We start from the raw sequence: 19,847 nt of genomic DNA, 5'->3' as shown, positions 1-19,847 counted from the left end.
AATGGAGAAAATACATGGTTTGGACTTTTACTTTTTGGACCTGGTTTTTACACCTCTGTTTTCCTGTCCTCTACACAGGGCCTTGTTTGCATGTGAGCGAGCATGGCTCCATTACAAGGGTTTAAAGCACGAACACCTGTCCTTACCTGAACTGCATGGTACTGTGCTTGCTGTCACACAATAAGTAAGTTTACATCAAAACCAGTATCCCAATTTGAAGGAGCAGTCAATAAAGGCAATATTTCGTATTTTATAAAATGGTTTACAGCACATAGAACAAAATCAGATTTATCTAAAACCCAGGTATACGTGATTCTTTTAATAATAGTTCTTATGGTAGGCTATGTTGGCTGATGTGAGGTGAAGATGCATGGAGTAGAGGTGACGAAGGCGGATGAGTTTAAATACTTGGGGTCAGCTGTTCAAAGTAATAGGGAGTGCAGAAGAGAGGTGAAGAAGAGAGTGCAGGCAGGGTGAGGTGGGTGGAGAAGAGTGTTAGGAGTGATTTGCGACAGAAGGGTACCAGCAAGAGTTAAAGGGAAGGTTTACAAGATGGTTGTGAGACCAGCTATGTTGCATGGTTTGGAGACGATGGCACTGACAAAAAGACAGGAGGCGGGGCTGGAGGTGGCAGAGTTGAAGATGCTAAGATTTTTGTTGGGAATGATGAAGAAGGACAAGTTAGGAATGTACAGCTCAGGTTGGACAGTTTGGAGACAAAGCAAGAAAGGCAAGACTGAGATGGTTTAGACATGTGTGGAGGAGAGATGCTGGGTGTATTGGGAGAAGGATGCTGAATATGGAGCTGCCAGGCAAGAGGAAAAGTGGAAGGCCAAAGAGGAGGTTTCTGGATGTGGTGAGGGAGGATATGCAGATGGCTGGTGTGACAGAGGAAGATGCAGAGGACAGGGAGAGATGGAAACGAATGATCCACATGGCAACCCCTAATGGTAGAAGCCGAAAGTAGTGGTAGTAGTAATAGTAGTAGTAGTTGTAGATGGTAGGCTACATTGTCTCTTTCAGTTCTGCTCAGCTGATCGTATTAGTGTGTCATGTATGATGGGATTTATGTGCTGTTGAGATTTTAAAAGTTGTGCTACGTGTTACCATGAGCCCATGCGAGCCAAGGTTAAGGTTGAAACAGGCTTGTTTCTGCATAGCAAAGACTCACTGTGCTGCAGATGTGAACAATTCATACCAACGGTGATGAGTTCATTTTGTTCTTTTATTTTCCTTGTTTCCTTGTCTACGTAGTTAGTCCCGTGCGATTTGGTTTTGTACACTTGTTCGCACTCCAGCACTATGATCAGGTGTGAAGGCATACACCTATGTGCACCTCACTGTCTTTGTGTCGTACATGCTCACAAATGCATCAATGTTTAAGCATAAATCACGCTTTAGGCCTTTTCAGTAGAGCCACCCACACTTGGTTTCAGTGGGGCATCCATACCAGATTGTGTTTTGACAGCTATATGGTGTTAAAAGATTACATTGTCTTCAGGTTATCCCAAATAAGAGCTTTTAAGTAATTAGAAAAACAAGATAAATACTTCCTGGAACATTTAAAGTTAGAATGGTAGTCACTAACAACATCAAGTATATGTTCACATTAGACATCTTCATTTTGAGAGGTAAGATATTAATGAGCTTTTTGCCTCCCTTGATTGGCGAGAGAAGGTCTCTAACTCCTATCTCTGACATTCATATCCAAAGCGCCTCATTGGAAATGGATTAAAATAATACTTCTATAATACTCATAAGACTTGTTTCTTTCAGCCATGTTATTTACCATTGTGAAAATAATGGTGACATAATTGTGTCAAATACTTAAGTGTTTCGAGGAGTAGAATGAGCTAAACCAAGAGGCTTATCTAAGAATAAGTTTTGCCATTATCACCAAGGTGTGTGAGCAGAATTTGATCCCAAGTCAGTCCCAACTTCTGTTGATTCACTTCCTCCTGGGTCAAGCCATTTAATCTGAAAGCATAATGTGTTGTCAAGGACAATAGGAACAATAATATGAACAAAACTTATGCAGACATGGGCAACTGGCGGCCCACAGGCCACATTCGACCCCGGTCCTCACTCAGCACGGCCCGCGGATCAATTTCCAAATATCAATACATTTTTGGTTTCACGGGTGTTGGAAGCAAGCGGGCCATTTCACCACATTTGAACCGAATCCCAATTGTAATTATACTGTCCACTGATAGAGGGACACACAAGAGGCCTGTAGCCAAGCAACTGCTGGCACATGGTCTCGTCTTGGTCTCGGCGGGCCTCTTCCGCACAACGACACGTGATGAGGAGAGCCATGAGCGGCAAAAAAAAAAAGAAAAAAGAAAGAAAGAAAGAAAACCTGACCTAGAGAACTACACTCACCGGCCACTTTATTAGGCACACCTGTCCAACTGCTCGTTAACGCAAATTTCTAATCAGCCAATCACATGGCAGCAACTCAATGCATTTAGGCATATAGACATGGTCAAGACGATCTGCTGCAGTTCAAACCGAGCATCAGAATGGGGAAGAAAGGTGATTTAAGTGACTTTGAACGTGGCATGGTTGTTGGTGCCAGACGGGCTGGTCTGAGTATTTCAGAAACTGCTGATCTACTGGGATTTTCACGCACAACCATCTCTAGGGTTTACAGAGAATGGTCCGAAAAAGAGAAAATATCCAGTGAGCGGCAGTTCTGTGGGCGAAAATGCCTTGTTGATGCCAGAGGTCAGAGGAGAATGGCCAGACTGGTTCGAGCTGATGGAAAGGCAACAGTAACTCAAATAACCACTCATTACAACCGAGGTATGCAGAAGAGCATCTCTGAACGCACAACACGTCGAACCTTGATGCAGATGGGCTACAGCAGCAGAAGACCACACCGGGTGCCACTCCTGTCAGCTAAGAACAGGAAACTGAGGCTACAATTCGCACAGGCTCACCAAAATTGGACAATAGAAGATTGGAAAAACGTTGCCTGGTCTGATGAGTCTCGATTTCTGCTGCGACATTCGGATGGTAGGGTCAGAATTTGGCGTCAGCAACATGAAAGCATGGATCCATCCTGCCTTGTATCAACGGTTCAGGCTGGTGGTGGTGGTGTAATGGTGTGGGGGATATTTTCTTGGCACACTTTGGGCCCCTTAGTACCAATTGAGCATCATGTCAACGCCACAGCCTACCTGAGTATTGTTGCTGACCATGTCCATCCCTTTATGACCACAGTGTTCCATCTTCTGATGGCTACTTCCAGCAGGATAACGCGCCATGTCATAAAGCTCGAATCATCTCAGACTGGTTTCTTGAACATGACAATGAGTTCACTGTACTCAAATGGCCTCCACAGTCACCAGATCTCAATCCAATAGAGCACCTCTGGGATGTGGTGGACCAGGAGATTTGCATCATGGATGTGCAGCCGACAAATCTGCAGCAACTGCGTGATGCTATCTTGTCAATATGGACCAAACTCTCTGAGGAATGTTTCCAGTACCTTGTTGAATCTATGCCACGAAGGATTAAGGCAGTTCTGAAGGCAAAAGGGGGTCTAACCCGGTACTAGCAAGGTGTACCTAATAAAGTGGCCAGTGAGTGTATGTCTTCCAGGCAAGAAGGGAAACAGAATATCTTTTTGCAGAATTCAAAGGCAAACCTACGTATGTGTTTAGTGTGCATGGAAACAAAATCAGCCATGAAGGATTTCAATTTGAGTCAGCACTACAATACCACACACAAAGACAAAATGGCATGTACACCGGAGGTGCCACAACCGCTATCATCGCTGACCTCAAAGGAAAGATACAGAGCCTTTTTACCAAAGCCACGTCTTTCCAGGAGTCCCCTCTCAAGGCGTCTTATGCTGTTTCCCTTGAGCTTGCTAAAGCAAAGAAGCACTTGTCAGATGGCGAAACAGTGAAGCTATGTGCAGTTGAGATGGCTAAAGCTTTTGGAGATGATAATATGGCTAAGAACTTTGAAAAGGTCTCTCTGTCCTGTTGCACAGTGACGCGAAGTATTTTTGACATTCAAAATCATGTCGAGGGAAAGCTAAAGCAAGTCATGCATGACTGCAAGTACTTCTCCTTAGCATTGGATGAGAGTACAGATGTGATGGATGTTAGCCAGCTTCTCATTTATACGAGCCATTGACAATTCATTTGAAGAGCATGAGGAGTTATTGAAATTGGTGTCTTTGCATGACACTACCAAGGGCAAGGATGTTTTTAACGACATTAAACGTGTTGTGAGCATGGGGGCTTTGACAAGATTTCAACTGTTGTTACCAATGGCGCACCGTCAATGCAAGGAAGACGCACTGGATTCACCAGCTTCCTCCAACAGGGCTGCACTGACTGTCAAATATTGCACTGCATCATACATCAGGTGGGTAACGTTATTGCTAGCTAATTAATACGTGGTTATAAATGTGGGTTTTCTTTGTGAGAATTTTTATCATAGGTCTGTGGATGTTCTCATTCATCCAGGTCATGGTTATCCAAAGGAATTGAATCGAGTGCAACTCGATTCAATTCCTTTGAATTTTATCATAGGCTAAATCCTATTTCATTTTGATTTTACAGGAGGCCCTCTGCCAAGACAATCAACTTCAGCCATGTCATGGATTTAGTTACCAAGGTTACCAATCTCATTCAAGGGGGGAACAGGTCTCTCAATCATAGGAAGTTTGTAGCCTTTTTTGATGAAGTGAGTGCCACTTAAGGGGATTTACAGATGCACACTGAGCTCGGATGGATGAGCCGCGGGAAGTGCTTGGAGAGGGTTTTTTTGCGCTGCACACTGAAAACCCAGTGTTCCTGAAGGACAGCATTCGATGTGATACAAGTGCTTACTGGAGTAAACTCAGGGATACAGATTTTCTCTGCAACATAGCCTTCTTTGCAGATATTACCTCGCATCTTAATCACCTTAATATGCAGTTGCAGGGAAGAGGCCAACCTGTGTCGGATCTCTATGCACACATGAATGCATTTAAGCATAAATTAATCCTGTTCAAAGAAGGCTTTTCATCTGACCATCCAAATTTGGCACACTTTCCTACCTGTGAAAAGATGCGCAAAGATGAACCCCGCATATTAGAAAACATTTCTCGAGTACAGAACTGACAAAGAAACACTGCAGCCGCAGTTCAAGGAACGCTTTCAAGATTTCCACACCATGCAGCCACGAACTGCGTTATTCACTGACCCCCTCTCTGCTGCTGTCAGTGAGCAACCCCCAGAGTTGCAGCTTGAACTTTATGAACTACAGTCAGACTCCTTCTTTCAAGCAAAGTGCAATGAGAGAGAATTTTCATTTTGGAGACTACTACCCGAGTCCTGCTTTCCACTCCCCAGGGATTTTGCACTCTCAATGGCCAGCATGTTTGGGAGCACTTACATCTGCGAGAGCAGCTTCTCAACAATGAAGCACATCAAGTCAAAAGAGAGAAACAGGCTGACAGATGAAACTCTGTTCCAGCTCATGCAGATTGGATGCGCAAATATTGACATTGACATTCAGTCAATTGTACGCCACCAGGAGAGGCCACAAGTGTCTCATTAAGACAGAACATTATACTGATCCACCTGTGGGTGAGCTTCAGTGGCTTCACCAGTGTATGAATGTGTGTGTGAATGGGTGAATGTGAGACATACATTGTAAAAAAGTGCTTTGAGTGGTCAGTAGACTAGAAAAGCGCTATATAAAATGCAGTCCATTTACCATTTTACCATTTTGAGCTTAATGCATGTTTATTTGAAACATGTCATGGGAGGGCAGAGTAGAAATACACTACACACATGAATATTAGTTGTTGCACTTAATGTGAATGTTAGCTTGTGTACCATTATTGAATGACGATTTTTGAGACCCCATTGCACTGAAATAACGGTATATCACTCAGGAATGTGGACGTTTTGCTTCTGCGTCAAACTCATTAAGGAGAAATGTAGGTATAATAAACTTTGATTACCGGTATATATTTTATTCTTTTCATGAAATTAGTAGCTATAATTGGTTAATTGAGTGATGGGGTTACAGTATCGCACTGGTGGAAGTGCACGGTTACAATCTGGCCCTCTGGTAGTGAGGATAACATTTTTTGTGGCCTCTATCATCAAAGTTGCCCATTCCTGTTATAGAGCCATAACTAAGACGTAACATAGACCTATTTTCTTTAAATGAGGTCGGTCAAATATACCTCTGATATTACATAGGGATAACCTAGGGTTGATTCCTTGGCTGTCACACGCATTCTGAATAGGAAAAAGAAAAACACCTCACATTTTCTTTGAGCATTCAAAACAAGGAGAGACATCATCGGTTCTCTTATTTTGAAATGTGTCAGCTCGGACCCATTTACCCAAATAAAATGAGTCCCTTCAATCCAGTTTAGATGAAATTAGTCACTATGTTTGTGACTTTTGCTTCCTCACGATTCTCTGTTTTTCTGTTTGTCCCTTGCCTTTTTCCTCCCGCAGCAAACATCCAACAAAATTGAAGCGCCAATATTTTCAAACATCACTTATTACTTGACTCATCATTCATTTTGTATTGTCCTTTTCAACTGAAAATATGTACAGTGCTGCTTGAAAGTTTGTGAACCCTCCAGACATGGTCACTGTTTTTGTAAAAAACATTAAAATAAGCTTATTACACATACATCCAAATCCCAATTTGTAAAGCACACCTTCCAAGTAATGGACACACACACAAAAAGAGATATATTTTCATTATTTAATTCAACGAAGGTGGTTTATTTCACAAAAACTGAAAATGTAACATGTGCAAAAGTATGTGAACCCTTGTATTAGTAGCTTGTGACTCCTCCTTTTGCAGCCATTACTTCAACCAAATGTCTTCTGTAACCACTAACCAGTCTCTCGCATCTGCTTATGGGGATTTTTGCCCAATCCTCCTTGCAGAACTCAGCCAGTTGAGAGAGGTTGGAGGGACATCTGGTATGTACCAACTTCTTCAGGTCTCGCCACAACATTTCAATTGGATTAAGGTCCGGACTTTGACTAGGCCAATCCAGAATACGAATCCTCTTTCTCTGAAGCCATTCCTTTGTAGTTTTGCTGGAATGCTTTGGGTAATTGTCTTGTTGCATAATCCATTTTCGTCCCAGCTTCAACTCCCTGACTGATGGCAGGAGATTCTGGTCAAGAATTTGTTGATATGCCAGAGAATTCATGGTTCCTTGGATAATATGGAGTCGTCCAGGTCCAGAAGCAGAAAAGCAGCCCCAGACCTTCACATTTCCACCACCATGCTTCACTGTTGGGAGGAGTTTCTTTTCTTCATATGCAGTGTTGGCTTTTCTCCAAACATGTTGGTTTTGATTGTGACCAAATAATTCTATTTTGGACTCGTCTGTCCAGAGAATGGACTTCCAGAAGGCCTCTGGTTTGTCCAAGTGTTCTCTGGCAAAGTTGAAATGGGCAGCTTTGTTCTTTTTTGAGAGCAGAGGCTTCCTTCTAGCAACCCTCCCATGAATGACATGGCTATTCAATTTCCGTCTGATTGTAGATGCATGCACATTTGTCCCAGATGCTATCAGAGAGGTCTGCAACTCTCTAGAGGTGATGTGTGGGTTGGCCTTTACCTGATGTATTATTTTTCTGGTGCTTCTGGGTGATAGTTTTGATGGGCGTCCACTTCTAGGCAGAGTTGCTGTCATGTTGAAGGCCCTCCATTTGTAAATTATTTGTCTTACAGTGGATGGATGGATGGAGCTGGAATCTTTTGGAGATGGTCTTATATCCCTCCCCAGACTGATGGGCTATCACTACCCTCTTCTTTATGTCCTCGGATATCTCCTTTGCTCTCGGCATTGTTGATTTGTATGGGACCACAGTGGTTTGGTTGGTTTCCTCTGTCTTTTAATTAGTGCAGGCCAAACCCTTTCCCAAGGATGTCTCATTTCATTGGTCTACTTAAATGATTAATTAAGCACCCAAATGTGTTTCACCTCAGTCTGTTACCTGCTTGACTTAACCAATGCAGCTGGGGGTTCACTTACTTTTGCACATACACTAATTCCATGTTTCATGTAGTTTTTAAATTTAAATTAAGCTCCCCGTAATTCAGCGTCTCTCGGCCAATATTTCCAACACTCATGATGTCGTCAGACACACTCATTTACATACAGCCAATCAGATCAAATCATCAAACTGAAACCCCGCCCATCATTGCTTGTACGCTCAACATAAGCTCATGAATATTAAAAAGGAATAGACCGCTCTCTCAAAGTTCTTAGGACAACTGAGAATAGTTAGATAAAGGTACAGAAAATACACAATATTAGTCATTTACAAATAAAACATTGCTGAATGTTTTATTATACTGAGTTCCACATTTTTTAGACATGAAAAGTTAAACCTGATTACGGATTTCAATCTGGCCAAAGATAATCAGCTGGCCATTCTTAGTCTTTTTTAAGACTTTATTTTTAGATTTTATGGAGTCACAGAAAATCTCTTTAGTGTCATTAGAGACATGTCTGAGCTCTGTAACAGTTACCTTGCCAAGCCAGGGTAACCCTCCAACTTCAAAGCTGCTAACAGACAATTCTGTACCATAGCATTTACAGAAACGATGTTCACATACCAACTGGTCAAAAGCCGACCTCTGACTGATAATATGCCAGTACTGTTGTTTCTACCTTATATCGTATAAGATTTTTTGTTTTGCGTTTTTTTTTTATTTCCCCCCCTTTTTCTCCCAAGTTGTATCCGGCCAATTACCAACTCTTCCGAGCCGTCCTGGTCATTGCTCCACCCCCTCTGCCGATGCGGGGAGGGCTGCAGACTCCCACATACTTCCTCCGATACATGTGCCGTCTCCAACCCCTTCTTTTCACCTGACAGTGAGGAGTTTTGCCAGGGGGACGTAGCGCATGGGAAGATCATACTATCCCCCCCTGACCAGAGGAGGCGCTAGTGCAGCGACCAGGACACCTACCCACATCCGGCTTCCCACCCACAGACACGGCCAATTGTGTCCGCAGGGACGTCCAACCAAGCTGGAGGCAACACAGGGATTCGAACCAATGATGCCCGTGCTGGCAGGCAACGGAATAGACCGCCACACCACCTGGACACCCCTCTTATAAGATTCTTTTTTGCTCCCAAACACCATCGAGTGTTATGCCGTCTGTGTAGCAAAGACCTGTTTTTTTTTGTTGTATCACCATTACATCAATGTTCAATTAAAACAACCAAAGTCCATTGAGAATCATCAAACTAACGTGCCTTTGATCATGAAGGAATACGTGGTGTGAATCTGTGATTACCACATTTTATGTCAAAATCAGTGCTGGGCCGCTGGCAAGAGCTGATACCGAGCTCCACGTCCTGGCATGTCTAATGTGACTGTTCAGCCATTTTATGATTCAGTTTGTCATTACTGTTTATTTTCCACTAGTCACTATATATAAGAGTTTTGGTGTCATTGCCAATAATTGCAGGTGTGGTTTCTTTCTGTCACTCTGCCAGTTGACGTTCAGTGATTCTTTTTTTATTATTATATCATAAATCATTGTCTTTTTTACACTGATGTCTTATTATTTGTCCACTGCTGGCACTTATCATTTTATGGAATTGACAGAGGTGATAGTGTCATTTCTTTTCAGCATTTAGCATGCCACATTAGGTTTATCTTAGTGCAGCAGAACCAAGATAAAGCTCACACACAAGTTACACATCGTTTACACATTTATTACAGTCCCTTCATATTCACCAATGCCAAATAATTTGACAAGTGATTGTTAACACTGGGAACCCTCCGATTACACCCGATATCACCTATTTGGCACATGGGATAAACATAATGCAGAGATGCCTGTTTAATTTCAAAACGTTTAAGCCAGTTTCCAAATTCAGCCTTTTGTTTATATAGTATTTCTGCTCGTGTTGGATGTTAACTCTGTGCGGTCGTTAGGTTCCTTGCAGGAATAATGTGAGGGTAGTGGGAACTTTTGGTGGGTCTTTTGTCTTTAAAACAATGGATTTTATGAAAGAGTGTCTTGTCCGGGCTTCGTCAGACCAGGCCTCCCCCTGTGTGAGTGGATGGAGACAACTTCTAAAACAATTACTTAACCAGAAAACAACTGCCAGTCATTCTTAAAGGGGAAGGATTCCAATTAATAAACCTCTCCTAATCCCTTTTCTTTGCTTCCTTGTCCACCTCTTGCGCTGTGTCCCGGCCACTCTCCCTCTCTCCCCCTCTCTACTCTCCACGCTGGACCGGTGTATGAGCCCGGACGTAGAAACGTGATTGCTTCTTGGCAGGGGGTGGGGTGGGGTGGGGTTGTTGTTTGTCTGCACTTTATCAGAACATTTCTCTGAGGATTGATTACTCATTGAGAAATGATTCAGAGAGATGCGAGGTAAGCCAAGCCGGTTGAACGAGTGCAAACGGTGCGTGTAGTGGATTGGGGCAGGCGTGCGAGCCACCAGCTCAGCAGTCGGAGGGCGAGCTGCTGAGAGGAACAGGTGGAATATAGGTATCGGCAACTTTGACTTGGCCGCACATTCATTTCACATTTCAAAGAGGTAGGCACATCCGTTTTTGTCATCTCTTTACAATTTCATGTCTTTTTGCAATGCATGGCGTTGAATTTTCTTCAAAGTTGACCTACACATTGTTACTGCCATACTAAGTAATTGACATTCTATGGACACCTAAAGCAGGTCTTTTACTAGCTGCCATACAGGTTTGTATTTTTATATCAAAGCGAATATTTGCTGCATTTTGCATGCGATTAATCCACATGGGTGATATCTTAAAATTTTATACCTGGTTATTAAAGGTGTGGGTCAAAACCACAGCCCAGTATTTAAGTCTAAAGTGAGTCTTTTTTTTCTTGCTTGGTACCTATTCCAAGACAGAAAACAGCATTATCTGACCGCTAAAGTCCTTATTGTACTCAACATGAGAGTTTATGTATATATGGCGTCACGGACACATATAGTCAAACCTACCGTAGGGTACTTGTACTGCAATATTCCAGCAAAATGCTTGATTTTGTGCAAAAATTCATCAACCTTTAGTACAAGTAAGATTTAGAAGATAGGCCAACAGGTGTAAATCCGCATGTTATATGCTACAATTTGCCACTGCTCTCGTTTATATTGTAAAAAGTTTGTATAAGATGATGAGAAGTTGTGTGATTAACAGGGTTTTATATGATGGAGTGAAATGTATAACATAGGGTCAGTGAAAGCTGAAATCCATTTCGTCTGCAGAAATAGATTGTCAGTTCTCATTGTGGGAGAAATTCACTCATAATCAAAACTAAGTGCCATGGGAACATTAGTTGGCTATTACTTTTAATAACCTAATGTAGCAAATTTATAAGTTTCTAAAATGTAAAGTATCATTTATCAATGATAAGAATTCCCTGGGTGTTGAGATTTAATACACCCTTGTACCTTTAGACTATTGCCTCTATGATAACACAACATAGTACTTAATTTCCAGAGGAAAGAGACCATCATGTAAGACACAAAGGTGATCTCTCACCTCCTTCTCTACCCTTTGTTTCTCACTTCAACACCTTTTCTCTGCTGTGGGACAGGGTGAGTGGCGCCCAGACGTACGAATGCATTTATCACTGGATACCATGAGCATGGTGGACGACAGCTGCCTCTCACCAAGTAACTTCCACGAAATGGGGAAAGGTGGGGGGGCAACTGCAGGGGGCCGCGTCCACAGCATTGATGTCATACTAGGCTTCAGTAAAGACCAGGACCCCCTGCTCAGCCCGGCAGGTGCCATGGGGCCCCACAAGGTGGGTGTAGAGGGCCTGGTGGCATCTGGAAAACAGCAGGAACCCTCATCGAACCCCTTGTACGGCGGCCACCTCTCCTCTCTGAGAGACAGCAGCACAGAGCAGCAGCAGTCCTACCACGGTAAGTCATGGAGCACGCTACTGATAGTGGCAATGGTATTTGTTCACATGTCCCACAATGCTCTGTGGTCTCATGTAGTTCTCAATTTAAAGGCCAGTCGGTGTTTAGAGTTACTTTAGTTAAAAATTTTGTGAAGCCATTTCTTCAGCTGGCAGTCATGAGTCTCTCAACACGTGTTTTTGTGAGTTGGGACAGTTCACGAGGTGAATGTTTTGCTTTTCATAGGATAAACACAACAAAAGGGGATATAAGTTCTAGTTGTGTGCATGTCTCTGCTCTTGAAAAGCTTAAAAACAATGAGCTGTATGTGCAATGTTTTGCCATTTTAATTTCTTTAAGATCTATTTAGGTTTGTTACCCTTGAGGTTACATTGGATGCATGAACCACTTGGCTAGGAGGTCGGGTGGGCCCAAACTCTGATTTACACCGAGAAAAACAACAACAGCACCACATTATCAGTCAATTGCCAAGTAGATAGAGCGACATTAACTTGGATGCTCGGTTTGAATAAAATTGCCCAGAAGATATAAAGCAATACAATTGGTACATGCCTTCGTTGGAGCGTAGATTAAAAGATAGACATGCTTTTGAGGTAACACCAACAGCACAACCTAAAAAAAAACTCTGATCAATATTCATTCAGCAATCAAATCTGAAAATAATCTCGATATACATTTGAAGTATATGGCATTTACGATGTTTTTGATTTGCCATGCCCTTCGAGCGGTAAAAATCTTCATCTTGAAGAACTCTATCAAAGTTGTTGGAGGTCTTTGTGGAGGGTGGTGGAGTAAATTGGGCATCAGTATATTCTTAAACCTAAGATGCTGGCCTTATCAATAGTACTTGGTGGTTTTAATGAGCTGCAATGATCATGCAAAAACCGCAACGTGAGGCAAACGGTACATGTGTAATTTTAAAACTATAATACTAATTTCTGGTTTGTTCTCAAAGAATCCACACTGTAAATGTAACAGATGCACCACCAGTCCAGTAAGCACAATTATGTACTTCGAAAGAGTTGTGAAAGTTTGTTTTAATAAGGTGCATGAGATGAAACCACAAAGGGACTGTGGTATTTGATAATTACATATTTTACATTTTTAAAAGATGAGATCATCTCAGTAGCATTGGATCTTGTATGTATGGAGGTAAAGCTTTGCTGTGCAGTATGCAGTCAGAACCAATTATTGGCAGATTCCAAGATTGGAGATCACTGTATTGGTTATGTGTTGCCACGTAAAGCCTTATACATTAGTATACTAAAAAATAAATCACAGAACAAGATGCTGCAGAGGGTTTATGTCCCCAATCCCAATCCTATCCCCTTGTGGAATTCCCCCCTAATCTTCTCTTGTGTGCAGATTAAATTGTACAGTAGTTCATTCCGGTGTTGTTGTTATTATTATCATTCTGTCTCCGAATCAAATTTAACATCTTTAATCTGTGGCTATTTTCACATCCAGAGTCTGGCAGGTGGCTGTTGGCTTCATGGCTCAGACACTGTTTGAAACAGAGGAACAACACTTGTTATATTAGCACAAATTTGAGATGGGCGAATTGAGATGAACTTTTTTCAACAAAATGGTTGTGAATATCGAACGACTGGAGCTGGGAGCCAATCACTGCATGTCGGAGGACGTTAATTTCTGTTGGATCGGTGCACGTCAGCCCGGATGACATTTCCCTGTCGGACATTAACTCTCATGTTCAGTCAGTCCTGTTCCCCCTGAATGGGCATTTGGCTGTGCATGGCGTCACTCAGTCCCTGCTCTGTGTTGAGGTTTGCTGCTGGTCAGTAAACAGTGGGCAGCCTTCAGACCGGTGGCTGTGATGGGTTGACAAGCCAAGAGCTGGTCACTGAACCAAGCCTGACCTCTGTAATTGTCAGGGCCTAGGCTTTGTGATAGTAGCTTAATGAGAGACAGATAAATGGGTCCCGAAATCCTGCATTGCCCCCGCTTCTGCCTCTGTTCCTGTTCCTATCGGATAATTGAAAGATCATTACCCAGTCTTTATCCTTCACGCACACATTCATACACGGAAACATGGACGCTCACTTACACGTACAAACACTGTCACTGGTTTCACTTAGGTAATTAGTGGGAAAAGGAAGTTTTGTCAATTTTGCCAACAAGCATTGACTAGTCTTGTTACACATTTGCTCCGAAGGAGTCAACGAAGACTCTGCAAGAACTACAGATGGCATAAAGTTTGGGATAATGATGAGGACTTACAAATATTCAAACTATTGTTGAAACACATCTTGATTTTATTCACGGACTAGAGGGAATTCTCTTAAGGGGTAAATTTTTTCTTGTTTTATCTCATGCATTGGGTGAGACAAATGACCAAAGTCAATATTTTTATTCTCTAATAACCTGTGTTCATCACCTGAGCTAAGCAATATTTATTTTTAATTTATTCCATTGTGTCTTTTATGTCTAATGAGTGCAGCTTGCCACACAGGTCAATATAATTATCTGTAGAAAGTTCAAATACAGCACATTTTGCAAAGTTGATTGAATATACTTTAAGCCAGTGGTACCTTAATTTACACACTCTGAACTGGTTATTTCTACCCAGGTCTAGTCAAGATAGCAATACATGCTACTGTAACTGATAAATAAAGAGAGTTACTGATCTGATCATCATCTTTGTAATTCAAACTAATTCAATTACTCTCTGGGATAGGCTAAAGCTAATTCACCCAACACTCATTGGTCCAGTCTGGATAGAGACAGACATTAGATTGTTATACAAGGTAGATTGAGAATACAAGGAAGGCTTGAGGGAATTAACCGACTGCATCTGTTTCCCCTTCAGGGATTAGAAGGAGAGAAACCTAGAGTGAAAGCCTTGTAGTGCTACAGTATAACCCGTTTGGCCTTTCTGATAGCAAATGTTCACAAGGCAGGGGGCAGATTAGGATTTGATGCCATTTTGGGATAACATATGACTATGGCTACAAAATGAAAGGTATAGAGTAGCTTTCAAATCAGATTTTTTATAATCTACTTGCTTTCATACACTGAGCACAATGAAGAAAATGTAATTCACAATTTGATCTTTTGATAAGTAACTCAAGAGGCCACTGCAATGTTGGAAACGATAGACACTGAATATTTTTTCCAGATTGGATTAGGAGTATTTTCTGTGGGGACTGTTTACTTCACTTACAGTTGCCTATTGTTGTAGGTGTTGAAATAAAATGTGCTCTACTGGAAATTTGTCACTACTTTCTGTAGTGTAGGTCAATGCAAGGGGTTCATATCAGCCAACCATTGTATTTTCTGCTTTTATATTCTAAATAATTGTCAACGTGTCTTATGTTTTGCAAACTGGAACTTGATGTAGACTATATCTTGATAGCCCAACATCTGCAAAGATAGGAAAGACTAAGAGAAGTCAAAGGAAAAAAAGATGATTAATTTTCCTCTCCTCTTCTCCCTTTGCTTTACTTGTGTGTTCAACAGACACGGGCCTGTTCACAAACAAGTGTGATGGGGATTTGGGCGAGCTGAGGAAGAGTATAGACAGCGATGATGGAAAGTCTCCAGAGCCATGCAAAGATGACCAGCCTAAGAAGAAGCACCGGCGCAATCGTACCACCTTTACTACCTACCAACTCCATGAGCTGGAACGTGCCTTTGAGAAATCCCACTACCCAGACGTGTACAGCCGTGAAGAGCTGGCAATGAAGGTCAATCTCCCCGAGGTCCGAGTTCAGGTAGGCCTAACCACAGAAACATTCATTTCATAGATCCAAATCATTAAAACAAGCTAGTCAGATGATTAGAAATTAGATAAAAGAATAATGAGAATAATACTTTGAATGAGGCTTATCATTAACTGAACCAAGAATATTTTATGAATTCACACCAGCATGTCTTAATCGTCTTGACTCTCAATATATATTTGGGTTTTTTCTTCCCGCTATGCTTTTATTTGTTTTATACAGAGTTCATACAAACACAAAAACAAAAAAGTCACATTTCCTTTCCACTATGTTTGCTATTGTTCTACAGTGTTGGTATGAAGTATTGCCCTTCGCTAATGGTAGAGAATCAAACAATAATTCAATCTTAGTTGATGCTATCAATGCTGTTGAAGGTGGCCGGGGTATGGCAACAGATACTGATACATGGTGGTGAAAACATGAGCCCTCTGTTTTTGGGATGACCTTAGTAACCACAAGGCCATTCTGCCAAATGCAATAGCTGAAAATCTACAAGGGTGTATTTCAGATCATGGAATCAGTGTATTTCAGATCATGGAATAGTCTTAATGAGAACTGAAACCTTCCGAGCCTTTGGCCTTACTTAAGATATAGTTAAGCTCTATTAAATTGTTGGTGCATTAACAAATGAGCTGTATGATATTATATTCATGGTATCAGAGGGATGGCACTATCCTGGTTATTCAGTTACATACAGAATAGGTACCAATATGTCAAACTACAAAACTTCAAATCAAATTACTGAAAAATAGGTGCGAGGTGCCCCGGGGCTCAGTATTGGGACCATTGTTGTTTATATTGTACATTAATTATATATGTGAAGTGTCAAAAGCCATGAAAGCCATTTTTTTTTGCAAATGATACAAACTTACTCTGCTGTGGAGACAACTTGGAACAACTCTTGGATACAGTGGAAAAGAAATTGAGCAGGATGAAAAGTTGGTTTGATGCAAATAAACTAACACTGAATTTAAGCAAAACAGAATTTATAATCTTTGGGAATTGTTCTATCAACTCAGACAAGAAACTCATGATAAATGATGTAGAAATCAAAAAAAGTATCTGAAATTAAATTTCTCTGAGTATTAATAGACAACAAATTGAGTTGGAAGCCGCACATAAATTATATTAGAGCCAAAATATGCAAATCAATTACAATACTTAACAATTCAATTCAATTTATTGTCATTAAAAACAATGTGCAGGCACATGTTAAAAATGAAATGAGGGTTGTGGCTTCAACAAAGTCAAAGAGCTACTAAATCAAGTTTCCTTATATACGTACATTGTACTGTTCCTTCATTCTCCCATACATTACCTATTGTGTGGAAGTGTGGGAGAACAAACAAAACAAACACAGAACCAATCTTTAACCTCCAAAAAAGAGCTATAGGAATTGTAAATAAAACCACTTACAGAGAATCAACACATCCACTTTTTATCAAACTAAAAGCCCCAAAATTTAAAGATTTGGTTGATTTTAAAACTATTCAAATTATGTACAGAGTATGAAATCAACAATTACCTATTAGTATCCAAGGGTTGTTCCAACTGAGAGAAAGTAAACGCATTTTGAGAGGACCCTGTATATTAAAAAAAACAAAAAAAAAACACCAGTAAGGACATGCAAAACATCACTGTGCTACATCTGAAGGAGTTGGTTTGTGTAACTGCAATGATGAGCTGAAAACATGTGGTACTTTAAGAACTAAAAGGACTCTTCAGAAACAACATATTGAACGGTTATGAGATGGACCAGTGACCAGTTTTTGTTTTTTGTCCAAATGGGTTGATTTGTTTGCATCATCTGAGATAGGCATCATGGACACTGATGGCTGTGAATTGAACTTTCATTTTCTATCATCAATGCATGAATAATATGAGGGGGTAGGACTAGAAAAGTTCTCAACTTCTTCTTACCACTTTTGAACATGATCGGTATTATCTGAGTTGCTAATTTTGTCGCTGATATGTTGCTGACGATTTTGTTTGTTTGTTTATTTATTGTTATTGCTATATATGTCTTCTTTGACTTGCTCAATATAATTGCTTGATTGATTGCTTGATTGATTGATTGATTGATTGATTGATTGATTGATTGATATGCTATTATTATTATATTGCACATATATTTCTCTTGCATATGAGGTAAGACAATGGTAAGGGCGTAACCATATGATATAAGAGACTATCTGAGAATAACATGTCATAGTCCTGACAGAATTGGGGGGGGGGGTGTTAAAGAGTCTGTTGGCCATAGGAGCAGTGGACTTCTCCACATGCATTCTGCTACAGGATCATAAGAGTGACAAAGGAGTGAATGAAAGATCGCGTAGACAAGTTTAAAGTGAGCTTTTTCACAAAGTCTGTGAGTTGTGAGAAACACAAAGTGTGAAAAATTGGTGGTTCCATAGGTTAAGAAACTTTGTGCCATAATTGTCTGGTGTGTACACTGAGCATTGAACCAAATCATCTTCAATGATTTTTCACTGTGAGGACTTTATGCAAATATTTTGGAGAAGTGTAGTAGATAACTGCTGTAAAAACTGTTATTTTTTTTAAGTGCATACACAATATGTACGAATTCTTGAAGGCTTATTAATGCATACTGTGGGAATATGCGCTATTTACCACCTTTGAGATTTCACATATTCTCAGATAACAGGCATGTATTCTATAGTGTTCACAATTCACACAAATGGAAACAAAAAACTTAAACCTAAAATGCCTATAAAACTCGTTTTTAGCTTCCATGTACTGAGCATCATTTTACCGATACCTGCAAGGCTGTCTGTAATGAATGAAATAAAAAAAACATTGACAAAGCAAAGTCAGAGGAGTGACACTGGCTTTCTAAACCACCCAGGCTTCCCTCCATTGTTTCTGTATTTCTGCTCCTAATAGTTTGCCTGCATTTTGCTCCTCAGGTGTGGTTCCAGAACCGCAGAGCTAAATGGCGCCGGCAGGAGAAAATGGATGCAAGCACCATGAAGCTCCACGATTCGCCCATGCTCTCCTTCAACCGGCCGCCCCCGGTGCACACCAACGTGGGTCCAATGAGCAACTCTCTTCCTTTGGACCCCTGGTTGACTGCTCCGCTGTCCAGCGCTACGCCAGTCCACAGTATCCCCAGCTTCATGGGCCCTGCTCAAAGCCTCCAGCCCAGTTACCCCAGCCACAGCTTCCTCAACTCCTCTCCTCATCCCCCTCACCCTCATACTCATCCTCATCCTCATCCTCATCCTTCCATGGGCCAGGGGATGCAGAGTATGGCTCCTCCCCCCTATCAGTGTTCGGCTCCCTTTCCAGATAAATACCCCCTGGAGGACGTGGACCAACGCAGTTCCAGTATTGCAGCACTGAGGATGAAAGCCAAGGAACACATCCAATCTATGGACAAGACCTGGCAACCTATGTGACTAACAAACCTAGTAACCCACGTGTTTGACATTGGGAAAGGGAGCTGTTGAAATTGTGTCTTGGGTCCCCTCTGTCTGACAGGGCAATTGACATCGTGAATAGTATTAGACAAGCAAAGATGGCAAGCACACATCTGTGACCCGCAAAGCAAAAAGAAAGGATGTGGAGCTTAAACTGGAATCAGGATTTTCTGAGACACAGAACTTTTTTCTTTTTATATATACAAAGAATCCTTTTCATCTCAAAGACTGAGTTGATAAGTGGACACTACAGCCTTGTTAAAAAAAAAGAAGACTTCCTTTCCCCCTGTGTTTACCAGACGTGTAAGACATTAAAATGTTGCCTTGGATGCTGTCAAAGCAGATGTCTGCTGAGTGACTACTGCTTTGATTAACTTGCACTCCAGCAGCTGCTTGACACAAACCATCTCTTCTATTGAGGATCACCCAGTGATGTCCATCGATCAGAAAACAACTTCCCAAGAGTATGTCAAACTACGGAAATATCTTCAAACCAACACTGAACTGTTATTTGCAGGTACGGAGCCATCGTGGGTAATGGATAGAAAACCACCAACACCGGATACAACGGCCAGTTAGTGGCCACCGGCCAAACCAACACAACAACAAGCTTTTATTTTGAAAAACCCAGACGCACACATTATAATTATAACATACACTCACCGGCCACTTTATTAGGCACACCTGTCCAACTGCTCATTAACGCAAATGTCTAATCAGCCAATCACATGGCAGCAACTCAATGCATTTAG

The 19,847-nt window shown here is 41.3% G+C and overlaps 1 protein-coding gene across 1 annotated transcript; it reads left to right on the top strand.

Moving 5' to 3' along the window:
- Window positions 1-11,605: 11,605 nt before the first annotated feature.
- On the top strand, window positions 11,606-19,074 carry rx1 (retinal homeobox gene 1). The gene is made up of 3 exons (XM_056277697.1): window positions 11,606-11,915; window positions 15,393-15,646; window positions 18,583-19,074. The coding sequence occupies exons 1-3, from the start codon at window positions 11,606-11,608 to the stop codon at window positions 19,072-19,074; spliced, it is 1,056 nt and encodes a 351-aa protein (XP_056133672.1).
- The last annotated feature ends 773 nt before the right edge of the window (window positions 19,075-19,847 follow it).

This window comes from Lampris incognitus, chromosome 3, assembly GCF_029633865.1.
Source record: "Lampris incognitus isolate fLamInc1 chromosome 3, fLamInc1.hap2, whole genome shotgun sequence".
Lineage (NCBI taxonomy): Eukaryota > Metazoa > Chordata > Actinopteri > Lampriformes > Lampridae > Lampris > Lampris incognitus.
Note: the sequence above shows the minus strand (reverse complement) of the source record. Positions and strands in the feature narration are given on the sequence as shown.

Coding starts and splice junctions, on each gene's coding strand:
- rx1 (XM_056277697.1), top strand. CDS start 11,606: ATGCATTTATCACTGGATACCATGAGCATGGTGGACGACAGCTGCCTC. Junction 11,916..15,392: donor GCAGCAGCAGTCCTACCACG/GTAAGTCATGGA, acceptor TGTGTTCAACAG/ACACGGGCCTGTTCACAAAC. Junction 15,647..18,582: donor TCCCCGAGGTCCGAGTTCAG/GTAGGCCTAACC, acceptor TTTGCTCCTCAG/GTGTGGTTCCAGAACCGCAG.